Raw genomic sequence first — 12698 nt, forward strand, 5'->3', positions numbered from 1 at the left:
CTTTGTTGATTTTATGTGTCGAATCTGCGATAAAGTATTGCAGCATATTTTTCTCCTTGTTTCGGTTGGCAAATGTTGCTTATTTGAAGGTGAGCGTGTTTGTTATTGTCTTTATAAAATATATGCTTTGAGTTTAATTTGAAGTCATTGAGCCTTATGTATCAGCAGAGTTATCTACGATAAGTAAAAAATGTTAAATCCAGTGCAAAGCAGCTAGTTAGCTAGAAGCTAGTTAGCTTAGCATGTTTGTTTATGTGACTCAGTATGGTTTAAAACGCAAATATTCTAGTTTTAAAAAGCTCATTGCCTAATTTTCATACTATCTATAGTCGACAAGTGAATGGGCAAGCGTATGTTTGACTTATGCAGTTCTGGTCACCGTCTTTATTATTAAAAGGTTTATATTAAAGTGCTGGAAAGTTGTACATTTATTTACACAGGGGAGGTGGAACTGATGAATTTTTAGGTTGTGAAATTGTCCATTGTCTCACAAAGAACACTGAACACGACTTTCTTGTCTTTCTCTTGAATTTAACATTTATTTCTGGTAACAAACCAGGGTCCTAGAATGTGCGCTTAAGGGACTTTTCTATGAATCTGTCCCAGCCTCTTTTTACTGTAGAAATAATAAAATGTAGGAAGTGTATATAAGTGAGCTGTATTTTGTTCCTCTTAGCATGGCCATCCCCATAGCGATCTTAGACTGCGATCTGCTCCTACACGGCCGGGGCCACAAGACGCTGGACCGCTTCGACCTGGACTCGGTCTCAGACACCTTCCTCTTTGCTCATTTTGGCTTTCCAAGAAACTTCATCTTGTACCTAGTGGAATTACTCAGAGAGGTGTGTGTGTTTAAGTGTAATCGTGTCTTAATGAAATTGTCACGTGGAATTTATTGGGTTTTTTTTTTGTTTTTTTTTATGCCAGGCTCTGTGCAGACGAACCCAGAGGTCCAGAGCCATCAGTCCCGAGGTGCAGGTCCTGGCTGCGTTGGGCTTCTACACGTCTGGCTCGTTCCAGACGTCTATGGGGGACACGATAGGGATCAGTCAGGCGTCCATGTCGAGGTGCGTGTCCAACGTGACCAAAGCGTTGGTGGAGAAAGCGCCCCAGTTCATCACCTTCAGCAGGTACGGCTCGTTGCCCTGCAGCTTTTGGGATATTAAAACAAAATAATAATAATTCACTTTCCAAACAGAGACGTTTCCAGCAGGGAGCAGTCCTTTCAGGAGTTTCAGAGGGGAGCAGGATTTCCAGGAGTCCTCGGGGTTCTGGATTGTGTTCAGGTTGTAATGACTAAACGTATTTGTGTGTCCGCATGACTCTTAAGTTTATTTTGGAGTTATGTAATCAGATTCCGTCCCCGTCTCCAGGTCGCCATCAAAGCTCCAAACAGCGAGGACTCCTCGTATGTGAATAAGAAGGGCTTTCACTCCATTGCCTGCCAGCTGGTCTGTGACGCCCGGGGGCTGCTGCTCAGCGCCGAGACGCGGTGGCCGGGCGGACTCGAGGACACAGTAGTTCTGGAACGGTCGGCCGTCTACCAACAGCTGCAGGACGTGGAGGAGGGCTGGCTGCTGGGTGAGACACGGTGAGAGACGGCTGAGATTTAGGAGCTGGAAGTTGATGGGTTTTTTTTGGTTTTTGCTCCTTGAAGGCGACGGCCGTTATCCTTTGAGGAAGTGGTTGATGACCCCAGTCGAGTGCCCCGAAAGCCCCGCAGAGTTTCAGTATAACCTGTCTCACGCAACCACACATGAGATCGTGGACAGAACGTTCAGGGCAATCCAGACCAGATTCAGATGTCTGGACAGCACCAAAGGATGCCTACAGGTAGTGATTTCAATAATAATTTCAGCACCGAATTACAGATGCATTCAGTTTGTGTAAAAGCCTCCGTGGCGGTCCGCAGTACTCTCCGGAGAAGAGCTCGTCCATCCTCCTGGCCTGCTGCGTCCTCCACAACGCCTCACTCCAGTCGGGCCTGGACGCCTGGACCCTGGAGAGGACGGAGCCCCTGGAGCAGCCCGAGAGCCTCGAGCAGAGGCCCGAGGACCGCGACAGCCAGGCCGAGGAGCTCCGCCGGCAGATCATTCTGAAACACTTCAGCTGAAACGGGCGCCAAGCATCGCGTTCGGAACAATGAACTCCACAGACACGCTGTTGCTGATGCAAGTTTTTTTAATATTTTGCTCGTTTCTACTCTACTGACTACACTAAGATAACATATTTGTATATGGAGGAACATGCAGGAAGCTATACAACAAGCTGAGACGAGAAGGCAGCCGCACACGTTCCGAACAGGACCACTGGATTTCCCTCTCAGGACATTCAGTCCCCTTCCAAAGATTCAGAGTTGAACGGGTTCGAACCGCGCGCCGCTGCTGTCGTCCAGGTTTCTTTACATATGGAAAAGCCCCAACCCCGCTTTATTTATTTAATTTTTTTTTTTTTTTTTTAATTTACAACCCCAATTTCCCCTCAAAAAAAATCCCACTTTTTTTTTTTCAGGAAATTCCACAGGTTACAATTTAGGGTTCATGACACAATACAAAAAAATAAACAGAAAAAGAAAAAAAAACAAAAAACAAGGCCCTTATTTACAACAACCGCACACAAAGTTCTCACTGTTTATGTACACGTATGAGAGAAAGTGGAAGGGGCTAGAATCGGAGGATGTTTTCATTGACAGTCAACCAGACGTGATGAAGAAAAACCCGTGGTAATTGAACGCTTTGAACGGCAAACCGTTTCTTTAAGATGGCTTTTATTTTGAAAGGAGGGCACCGCTTCATTATGGATAGTGGTGATTTTTAAAAAGAAAAAAAGAGCTAACGTTTAATCTAAAACAACAACTAGTGGTGTTACTTTTCCTGGAATGTTTCAGTCCCCTGATTGGCTTCATCGATATATACAGACTTTCTACAAACAAAGAATAAATACAACACGAGCTGCTGCCGCGTGAGCACGTTTATCATCTGTCCTGTTACCGTTTGAAACCATTTTTTTTATTCAGGGGCTCAAATGTTCGATCGTTTTAAACCTACGTGGCAGAGAAACTGACGTTTAGGAGCACAGATGTGTTCGCTTTTTTTGCCCAAAAAATAAAGATATTCACGCGACAGCAGCTCAACATCAACACTGTATTACAGTTAAGAGACAATCGGATCATGTCAAAGCTTCACATCATCCTAAATGTCAAACCAGCGCACCTCTTTTAAGTTTTTTTTTTTTTTTAATTCCTCGCATAAAATAAATATGCTCTTTTTTTATGCTCAAAATATATTAAAAGTCGTATTTGTTGTTGCTTTTCTTTAAAAAAAACATTAAAAAAAGGAAATTATAAGAAACTTGAAAAAAAAAACAAGTTCAGAATGACTTCTTTTGTTTTGGCATAAATTAAATATGCTGTTTTGTTGGTGCTGCAAATATATTACATATACGATTTATATCTAAACAAAAAAATGTTTCCTACCCTCTTAATGGTCCCTTTAATGCCTCCAAAAAGACAGAATTTTGGTCAGAATCCGAAGAGAAGGGCGTATAAATCATGTTTTGTTGAACAAGTCGGCGAAGTGCCCTCAGATCCTCAAACAGGTCCGTCAAAGAAATAAATCCTGAACCTTTTATTTGTTTTTTTTTTCGCTTTAAGGCCGAACCAGGCTGAAAAAAATGTGGAAGGCACTTTTAAAAAATGGCACCGCTTTGTATTATGTTCTGTTTGATTCATCCTCAATTCAATTGGACCTTTTTTTTTTTTCAACTGTTTTTTAAAGATTCGTTCTTATAAATAATAATAAAAATGAGTTAAAAAGTTACAGCTGGCCAAAATAAGTGAATGATGAGCCCTTTGGTAAATAAAAGTTAAAGCACTTTGGAAGTAAAATGGGGAAAAAAACTATTTAAATATATATGTTTATATTTATGACTCTTTAAGAAAAAATAGGTACAAGTTGTGACATTTTAGATTTTAACCACATTCCCCATGATGCTTTTTTTGGGTTTTCCATAAAGAGAAAAAACACTGATCCAAGAAAAAGGTTTTTTTTAGGCCTGCCATGACAAAGAGTCTTAAATCGTGTCTGAAAGTCGTCGTGGGTTTGATCCGAACGTGAAGAGATGAGAGTTTTAGTGCATAAAAGTGGAAATTTCAACGATAAGTTCCTTTTTTATGTCTGAGCAGAGAGATGAAGGATGTGGAGGCTTCGATGGTCTGACTGAAGCTTACTGAAGGAGCTGATTGGTCGACAGGTCAGAGGAACGTCGGGGGCTGATCTGAGACCAGCTGCTATCTGGAGCATTGGGAGGGGAGGGTTCTTTGTCAGCGGGCGAGAAGTTCCTCAAAGTCAGAAAACCTCATCCGGTTTGTTTCCTCTAGAGGAGAGAAGAAGAGCGGCAGGTTACAGGGCTGACGAGCGGCGGGCGCGGCGCGTGGCAGCTGAGATGTTTGCTACCTTTGGTCTAAGTCGGGCCCGGCCGTCCGGTTCCTGTGGACGTCGGTTGTGTGGCGGCGCGTCTGGACATGGGCGTGGTTCTCCGGCTGTAGCCGCTTGCCGCCTGACGGCACCAAGCTCTCCTCCAGGGGAGCCCGCTCGTCGTAGAAGAGCAGGCTGCGGGAACGGACTGCGGCGCACAAAAAAAAAAAAAAAAGAAAGAAACACACAGGTTCATTCACTCGTGTTCGCCGTGCAAACTATAAACTCAAAAAAAAAATCATCCTGAGCCAATTTAAACAGTGCTGTTTGAATACAGATGCACGGAGGGGCAATTCTGAATTGCAGGTACACGCTCAACATCAACAAAGCACCTGAATCTGCCAAAAACAACATGGACGCTTGAGTCAAGTGACTGGCCTACATTCTGCAAAACTTCGGCGGTGACCATTTCCACATGTTAGCAAAATATCTCACGACCGAGTGGACAAATCCTAATGAAACCAGACTTTATTTAAAAGCTCTGGCATCCAAGGCGGCGGGGCAACATGCATTCCTTCAAGGAGAAGCTGGCATTTGTGTCGTAGCTGCTTTTCAATGCCGTCGACGGAAACGCCTCTTATTTGTGGCGGATTCTTAAAAAGGGAAAGCAGGTCTGCTTTAGGCAGAAGAAGAAAAGTCTCGGGACGATTCGAGGGCTTTAAGGTTGATTTTAAAAGGCGATGGCTGGCAAACAGGAAGGTTTAATGTCAGCTTTATATCTGGGGAGAAATAGGACGCACAGAACCACTTTCCAGGGTGATGAGATGGACTAGGAGACATTTTAGAGCACTGAAGACAAAGCACCTCAGTTTTAAAGACGTGACACTCTGAAACGAGCTTCCTGTACGTACCCTGAGCAGTTGTGTAGAGGTCCGCCGACGGCAGAGGATGAGAGGGAGGCAGGGGGCGGGAGGAAGAGGACAGAGAGGAGGAGTGAGACAGCGACGACAGAGGGGGGAAACAGGGGGAGAAGGAGCCCAACACCAGGACGAAACACAGCGCCACCATCTGTGCGGAGAGAGGAGCAAAAAAAAAAAAAAAAAAACCCCGGGTCAACAGAGCATCTGAGCAAAGAAACGCTTCTGATGTTCCCCGCCGAGCGAGCCTCAGACTGAAGGATCCGGAGGCGATCTGCGCATCTTTAAACCAGAACCTTGCTGAAAGTCACGTGTGCCAAACTTCGAGGACCGTATCTGAAACAGGCCGGATCAAGTCTGTGTCGTTTCCTGTCTGGCTTAGAAACACAAAGCTCAGCTGAGAGTCTACTCTGAAGCTGAGAAAAAAAAATCAGATTTGATTTTGACTTAGAAGGAGCCTCAAAAAAATAAAAACAAACAAACGACCGGGACCAATCAGACTCGCTGATTAACCTGCAGCCAAGAAAAGATGTCAGACCCGAGTTGCTTAAATGTGTTTTTGTCGCCCGCCGCCAACACGGGAGAAAAGTTCCTGTGGCTACGACTCGGTTGGTTAAAATGTGCAAACATGTGACGTGGTAGTAGCTGAGAGTCCTTCCCAACACATGCTTTATAACAGATCACTGAAGGTTTTTTGTTTTAAAGTTTGACCTGCAGGGCAGTCAGCGATATGCCGTCCCTTCCAGGAACACTTGTTTCAGTCTGTATGAAAAATCTGATATATATATATATATATATATATATATATATATTTTTAAATTGTTTTTTTCTTTAATTATTGACTAATACTGGCCAGAGTTTTTACTTCCGGTTGAGTTCGACACCCCTGCTTAAACTAAACTCAGGAGTGATTTTAAAGGGAATTAAGGGGGCCACGCAGATTGGAAGTTAAGAGGGGAAGGAAAATGTCTTATTCAGGACATTATTGATGCTTTACCATGAGGCACGTTCCTGTTTGAGTGGAGGCCATTTTACAGGAGCGGGGGATGACCTTCCCTGAAATCAGAGACTGAAGCTTCTGCAGCTGCTGCAGGAGAGACCTGAGGAGATAGAAAAACGGGAGAGCAGAGTCAACTTTCAGGACAGCAGTTTGCTCCTCTCTAATGATCGCGTCGCTTCCCACAGGGTGCTCTTGCCTCTCCGCCCAGAGGACCGCAAGAAAAGCTTACGCTTCACCTAAACACGCCCCCTCGGCCCTGCCCTGCCGGAGCACGGCTTTCATTATCAGGTCTCCGCGGTAAACTTCAGCGTGATTTACCGCTTGGATGAAGACTACAGAGCCAGTGAAACCACAGGGAGGAGGGGTGGGGGACATCGGTGGGATCTGGGGAGCAGGGCTCTGATGGTATGAGCTGCAAGGACACTCTGCGGCCACCAGGGGGAGACAGAGGGCTGGTTTTACGCCAAAACGCACGGGCAGGCGAGTCTGACAGAAGCCTGCGGGGCGTTTAGGAAGACACAAAAGCTGCTACGCCACTTAGGCAGATACTTAGATGGCAAATTAAAACAATCCAGAGGTTCAGTGATTCATATTTCCGTGCCGGAGCCCCGTGACACAATCCGGCGTGCAGCATAGAAACTGCCGGCTGCAATAAACTCACTCGGGGTGATGCTTCCCAGCGTCACAGAAACCAGTCTTTTGAAGTCGGACCGCAGTGGTTTACAGCTGGAGTTACTGCTGCCTAAAATATACACCACTTATAACACGTCACGCTGGCTGAGAGAGCAAGTCAGTGCTCAGCGTGACCATTTCAAGCTCCGACTGCTGACTCAAGGCGGGGCAGACGTGAAGTAACAGTCCAGATGTCCGAGGAATATCTTACCTGTTGCAGACGGCTCACCGGATGACCTCAGTTCAGAGAAAGACAAGTTTTTTTTCCTAATCTGATCAAAAAGCTGCAACATCCTGTAGGAATACCATAATAATGTGCTCTATTTATACTCAGGAGGAAAAAATTTCCAATTCCAAGTCAGGAAAAAGAAATGACTCCGAAAGTCAAACCCGACTCCTAAATCCAATATGGCCGCCCTCTGCAGCGGTGAGCGTTCTAACCGTCAAGGTTACGGACAAGAAGAAACAATGTCGTATCGGCGGCTAACAGCCGTCTACCAGGTGCGTTTGTTTGCCTAAAGCGGGGGTCGGCAACCCGCGGCTCTAGAGCCGCATGCGGCTCTTTGGCGCTGCCCTAGCGGCTCCCTGGAGCTTTTTCAAAAATGTTTGAAAATGGAAAAAGATGGAGGAGAGAAATATATTTTTTAATATATGCCTCTTTTACACGGACCCTAATTCAGAAGTCCCGCTCTACTCGGCTCGGCTCGATAAAGNCCCTTTTACACTGGCTCTAATTCAGAAGTCCGGCTCTACTCCAGTCTACTCTGCTTGGCTCTTTAAAGAATGCATCGCGTCTACACCGGCCAGTTTGGCAGAGAAACGCCTTCTTGTGTTGTGGGGGGGGGAGGCGATTCGAAAACTTGGTGGAAGTTGTGTAAACAACGCAAGCGCTATGGACAAAGTTGGCCCTGTGTTGTTGCTGTTTTTTAAACTTATGGGGATTTTCCTGAGACTTCAGGAAGAGAGGTGCAGTGGAACAAATGCTCTGAATGCTGCGATTGTTGCGTGGAGTAGGACAGCTGTTATCCGCCGGAGGTTTCAGGCTTTACAGCACCTTCAGCTGGGGGACAGACGACATAAATGTTGCAGGGTCAGCTAACGCTGTTGTTTATATTCCTACCGTTCGCACTTTATGCTTGATCTGGTCATACCCACGAACCAGGGCTGGCCCGGCTGGCCGGACTCTGAAGGAGCTATATTAGCCTATCAGATAGGCTAATATAGCTAATATAGATACATACAGCATGTGTATCATTATAAGGCTTATATAAGGCTTTTAATTTTTTGCGGCTACAGACATATTTGTTTTTTCTCTTCTCTTTCAACATTTTGGGTTGCCGACCCCTGGCCTAAAGAAACAGCTGAAGTGACTGAAATAAGGTCAAACGACCGCGTTCATTTACCTTCACAGACTACAGCCGGGCCTGATGTAGTCACGCGACTCCAGATTTAGAGGCTGTTTACATCGAGTGCAGACCCGCATTTCAGAACTGCGTTTTATCAAATCCGGGAAATCTACTGGAGTGAACGTGTTCAAAACTGCACCCTCTGATGTCGTTCGGAGAAACCTTTTTTTGTTAAGGTTTGATTTCATTCTTTCCCAGAACGCAAGCGAACACGTTGTTATCAGCGAATCCCTCTGGTTCTCCAACTCGCAACCGGAACGCGGTGAAGCCGATCTGACCTCTGAGGAGCACCTAACTTTGCTGGAACAAACCTTAAAGCCGAACCGACGTCGACGTTAAGGGGTTTTTTTTGTTCTCCATCTCACTCCGACTGCCTGATCAATCCCAGTTTAACACTTTTTCTTCCAAAACGAGGTCGTTCAAAGAGCCATCCACGACAGGTAAGACACTACATGTTCATGAGCTTTCTACAGAACCCCAATTTTTAAAGATCTGGACCGCAGGATTGGTTTACTTTGGCAAGAATATGTCACAGATCCGGGGCAGACTTTTTTAAATCCACCCCCCCTCCTAAAATAAACCTGCAGGGAGAACAAAATGACCACTAATAACTGCATGCAGGTCATTTTTAGGATCTTAAATTTAGCTCTTATTTAAAATCCTATTTTAGATCTGGGCTTTAACGAGGGGGGAGCGTGCTGACTCGTGTTTCCTCGCTTTGTGCCAAGTCATTGTTCCTCCGTTAGAGAGGGAGGGGGAGGGGGGGCTCTTCATGATGAAAGCTGCTGTTACTTTAATGACAGGCCAGGGCAGCCACAGACGGACCCCTCCAACCCGTTCCACGCCCACCCACCCAACCGCCCGCCTAACCAGCCACTTCTGGATGAAAGCAGAACGGGTTTTTTTCCTGCTGTCGTAATAACAGAGGAGGCGGCGGCGGCGGCTAACCCAGGGAGCGGATCGATTTCTGTTTACCCCTCCACTAAATGCGCCGGCGTCACACTCCGCGGATACGACGGCATCCCCTGGTCCCCAATCCGGCGTGAACGCCTCACCTGTTAGCCGTCTCCAGGTTCTCCACTTTCCTCCACAGGTTGCTGTTTTCCGACGTGTAGCTCTCCACCCTGAAGGACACACAGACCTCCTGTCATTCGTGGGTTCATTATTATGATAAAACCGATAAGTTTGCTTCGTTTAAAGCTGCGCGTGATACGCAGTTGTTGGGAATCATCCCTTCCGATTTGTCTTTTTGTCACTTTAGACAAGGAGAGAAAGCGCTGCAGGAATATTACATCCACCCCAGCTTTCTGGATGGATCGGCTCCACCGGCTGAAGTTTGAAAGCTTCAGCGCTGCGGTGAAACTAATCCACTCTTTGTGTTTGGCTCCTTTTTTAATCTGAACTGAAAACTTGAGCTGATCCTGCAGATCAGTGCTGGAAAACATACGCTGAGAGCCGACAAGATGGAGGATGACTCACTCATTCGTCTTTCTTTTTGCTGAGCTCTCCCACTAATCTGACTGATCTCCATTATCAGCCGAACATCTTGCTCGTCTCTTCCTCCTTCGGCTGTTAACCTCCTCATCTCCAACCGTGTTTGGTTTGAGATGAGGTTTAAAACGGATCCTTATTTCATCGTCACTAAAGAAGGATTCAGGGAGCACTGAACGACTGCTGAAACCTGCTGAAACAGCTAAAACTGAGTAGTTAAAGCTAAAAGCAGAACACTAGCTAAACGCTGAAAGGAGCAAAACACTCAGAAAAATAGTAAATCACTAGCTGAAAGCTAAAAGTGGCAAAAGGCTAGCTAGAAAATAAAGGTAAAAAAAGCTAACTGTCAGATAAAAAACAGGAAAAGGCTAGCTAAAAAGTAAAAGTAACAAAAATCTCAATAGAAGTTAGAAAATAAGCAAAAGCTAACGGTAGTAAAAGGCTAATTAGAAGCAAAAAGTAGAAAAGGTAGAAGAAGGCTAGCTAAAAGTAGCAGAACTGTAGCTAAAAGCTAAAATAAGCAACAGGCTAAATAAAAGCCTATAGCAGCAGAACAGCTTAAAGCAAAAAGGAGCAAAAGGCTATTTAGAAGCAAATAGTAGAAAAAGGTTCGCTAAACGTAGAATGGTAGCTAAAAGGTGAAATTAGCTAGCTAAAAAAGTAATCAAAACCTAATTAAAAGCTAACAGTAGCCGAACAGCAGTTAGGGGACAGGAACAGTTTGTTGAAGCTGTTTCTGAAGGATTCAAAGATTTCTGTGGGGAAAAATGTTGGAACAAAAACCAAAATATTTCAAAGTAAACGAGTTTGAAAAAAATCAGACGCCGTAGCAGCAGTTTCCTGAACGAGCCGAAGGTTTTCATGTACGAACAGAAAAATGATCAGAGAGAAGGCAGCAAACAGCTGAATGTGCATGAAAGATGAAAAATTAACGTTTTTTTTTTCCTCAATAGTGTCCATGTCTTTGGACCAGGTGATGAATGAATGAATGAATGTTAAATTCAATGACAGTTCCATTTTTGATTCTGGCTATTTTCTGTGATTGCAGCATTTTTGTTTTTTTTGAGGAACAAAAAGTAAATAGCAAACAGGAAAACAGCCGACTCAGCTCCAGCGTTGCGATGAAAGCGGAGTCAAATAAAGCCACACTTTAGTTGTTTTTTTTTTCCCGCCCCCCCGACTTTCCATGGCAGGGAAGTCGGTGAGTGCCTGCTGAACCATGTGCTCGGCAGGTGACTGGAGTCCCGCCACGACCACGACAAAAGACCAGAAAACCAAAAAAATTTTTAAAATCAGGGCGCTAATTAACTTTAGCTGTTCGCTAACGAGCAGCAACAACTCCAACGAAGACGACAGCTGATGAAATCTTCGTCTTTTGGGTTTATTAAGTGCCTAAAAGAAAAACGACCTCCTGAGGAACCCGGGTTTGCCTCCAAGTCAACCCTCAGCTGAGCTCTTACGTCTCGCAGACAGGAAAACCTCGAAATATGGATTTTTTTTTTTTTCTTTTTAAACTGGCATCGGTCTGAGCAGCTCCTGCCAAGCTCACTTCAGCGTTACACAACTCTCATTCCTCTTTAGTCTGTTTATCAAGAGCAAGATCCTGGGTTTAAAAAAGAAAAAGAAGTAAAAACAGATCATTTAAGGGGAAAACTCGAGTGAGATAAAAGAAGAGAATAATGCTCGAAGTTATGGATTTATTTCACTGGTGTGTCTGCGCTTATAAAAGTATTTCCAGCTGCTGGACCAACATAAAACACTTTTTATTCCTGATATATTTAGATCTGAACGCGTTTCAGCTTCAACAAGTAGCAGAATTTGACGGAGAAACACAGAAGAAGCCGCGTTTAACTGCGAGCTAATGCAGAAATGGAAAAAATAAAGATGTTTTTTTTGGGGTTTTTTTTTGTTTTTCCTCCCCTTACTTCTTTTCCAGACATTCCACGTATTCCTTCTTCTTCCTCCGGCTCTCCTGAGTTGAGATCTGAAAAAAAAAAAAAAAAAAAAAGATTATTGATAAATTGGTCAAATTGAAGTATCATTTTTATCACAGCTGTTTAAAAGGCAAACCTGTTAGAAAAACTTTGATGTAAACCGTTATTTGCTGTGTTACTTACAGGGACAGCTTGATCATTTTAACGCAGATTTCAACGAAAAAGATGATTATTTTCACGTTTTTTGGGCACTTTTTCTCGCTTGTTTTGCCAGCGCGGGAGACATATTGAGCTAAATTTGGTCGTGGTAGCAGCCGGGAGTCATTCTCCGAGCGCTAACTCGTCCTTTAAAGCAGAGTGCTTGTTGAACTTTGAATCGTAGTGGAGAGAATCCGGTCAGTTTTCAAAATAAATGTCGTTCAGACTCCAAAAATAAATAAATGGAAATACTGTAAGTTAATTATTCTTTCTGTGTGGAATGACCCAAGGACCGGTACCAGTCCATGGCCTGGGGGTTGGGGACCTTTGGGGACCAAGGAGGTGTACAGGAAGAAGCTGGAGAGTAAACTGCAAAGGAATAATATCAGAGATGTGTGGTCAGGGATGAAGAAGATCACAGGCTTCAAGCAGAAGGAAGATCGGATAGATGGAAGTCTGGACAGAGCAAATGAGCTGAACACATTCTTCAATAGGTTCATTTCAGGAACAAGCTCACCATCCTCCCCTCCTGCCCCCAGCCAAACAGACATCCCACCCTCCTTTGACCCACAGCTTTCCTGTAACACCTCAGATGTTTTATCCTCAACCTCAGTCATGGACTCTTCTGCTTCCACAAGTTTGTCTTCAACCGAATCAGGAGATGC

At 44.6% G+C, this 12698-nt stretch overlaps 2 protein-coding genes across 4 annotated transcripts in view; one reads left to right on the forward strand and one right to left on the reverse strand.

Moving 5' to 3' along the window:
- The first annotated feature begins 8 nt into the window (after positions 1-8).
- harbi1 (harbinger transposase derived 1) lies at positions 9-2614 on the forward strand. Its single transcript, XM_017430037.3, has 7 exons — positions 9-89; positions 677-842; positions 928-1130; positions 1199-1286; positions 1374-1581; positions 1658-1833; positions 1913-2614. The coding sequence occupies exons 2-7, from the start codon at positions 678-680 to the stop codon at positions 2111-2113; spliced, it is 1041 nt and encodes a 346-aa protein (XP_017285526.1). The 5' UTR covers positions 9-89; position 677; the 3' UTR covers positions 2114-2614.
- Positions 2615-3578: 964 nt separating this feature from the next.
- The window catches only part of creb3l1 (cAMP responsive element binding protein 3-like 1), a 24117-nt gene continuing 14997 nt past the window's right edge, over positions 3579-12698 (reverse strand). For 2 of the 3 annotated variants that reach the window (XM_017430033.3, XM_017430032.3), the window contains 6 exons: positions 11827-11885; positions 9466-9534; positions 6330-6432; positions 5327-5483; positions 4455-4623; positions 3579-4374 (listed from right to left, as the gene is read on the reverse strand). In XM_017430033.3, the coding sequence (XP_017285522.1) occupies positions 4347-4374; positions 4455-4623; positions 5327-5483; positions 6330-6432; positions 9466-9534; positions 11827-11885 (585 nt within the window). In that variant the 3' untranslated portion in view covers positions 3579-4346. The remainder of the gene's footprint in view (positions 4375-4454; positions 4624-5326; positions 5484-6329; positions 6433-9465; positions 9535-11826; positions 11886-12698) is intronic. The other variant, XM_017430034.3, reaches the window with a different exon arrangement.

The sequence above is a fragment of the Kryptolebias marmoratus genome, linkage group LG23 (genome assembly GCF_001649575.2).
Source record: "Kryptolebias marmoratus isolate JLee-2015 linkage group LG23, ASM164957v2, whole genome shotgun sequence".
Lineage (NCBI taxonomy): Eukaryota > Metazoa > Chordata > Actinopteri > Cyprinodontiformes > Rivulidae > Kryptolebias > Kryptolebias marmoratus.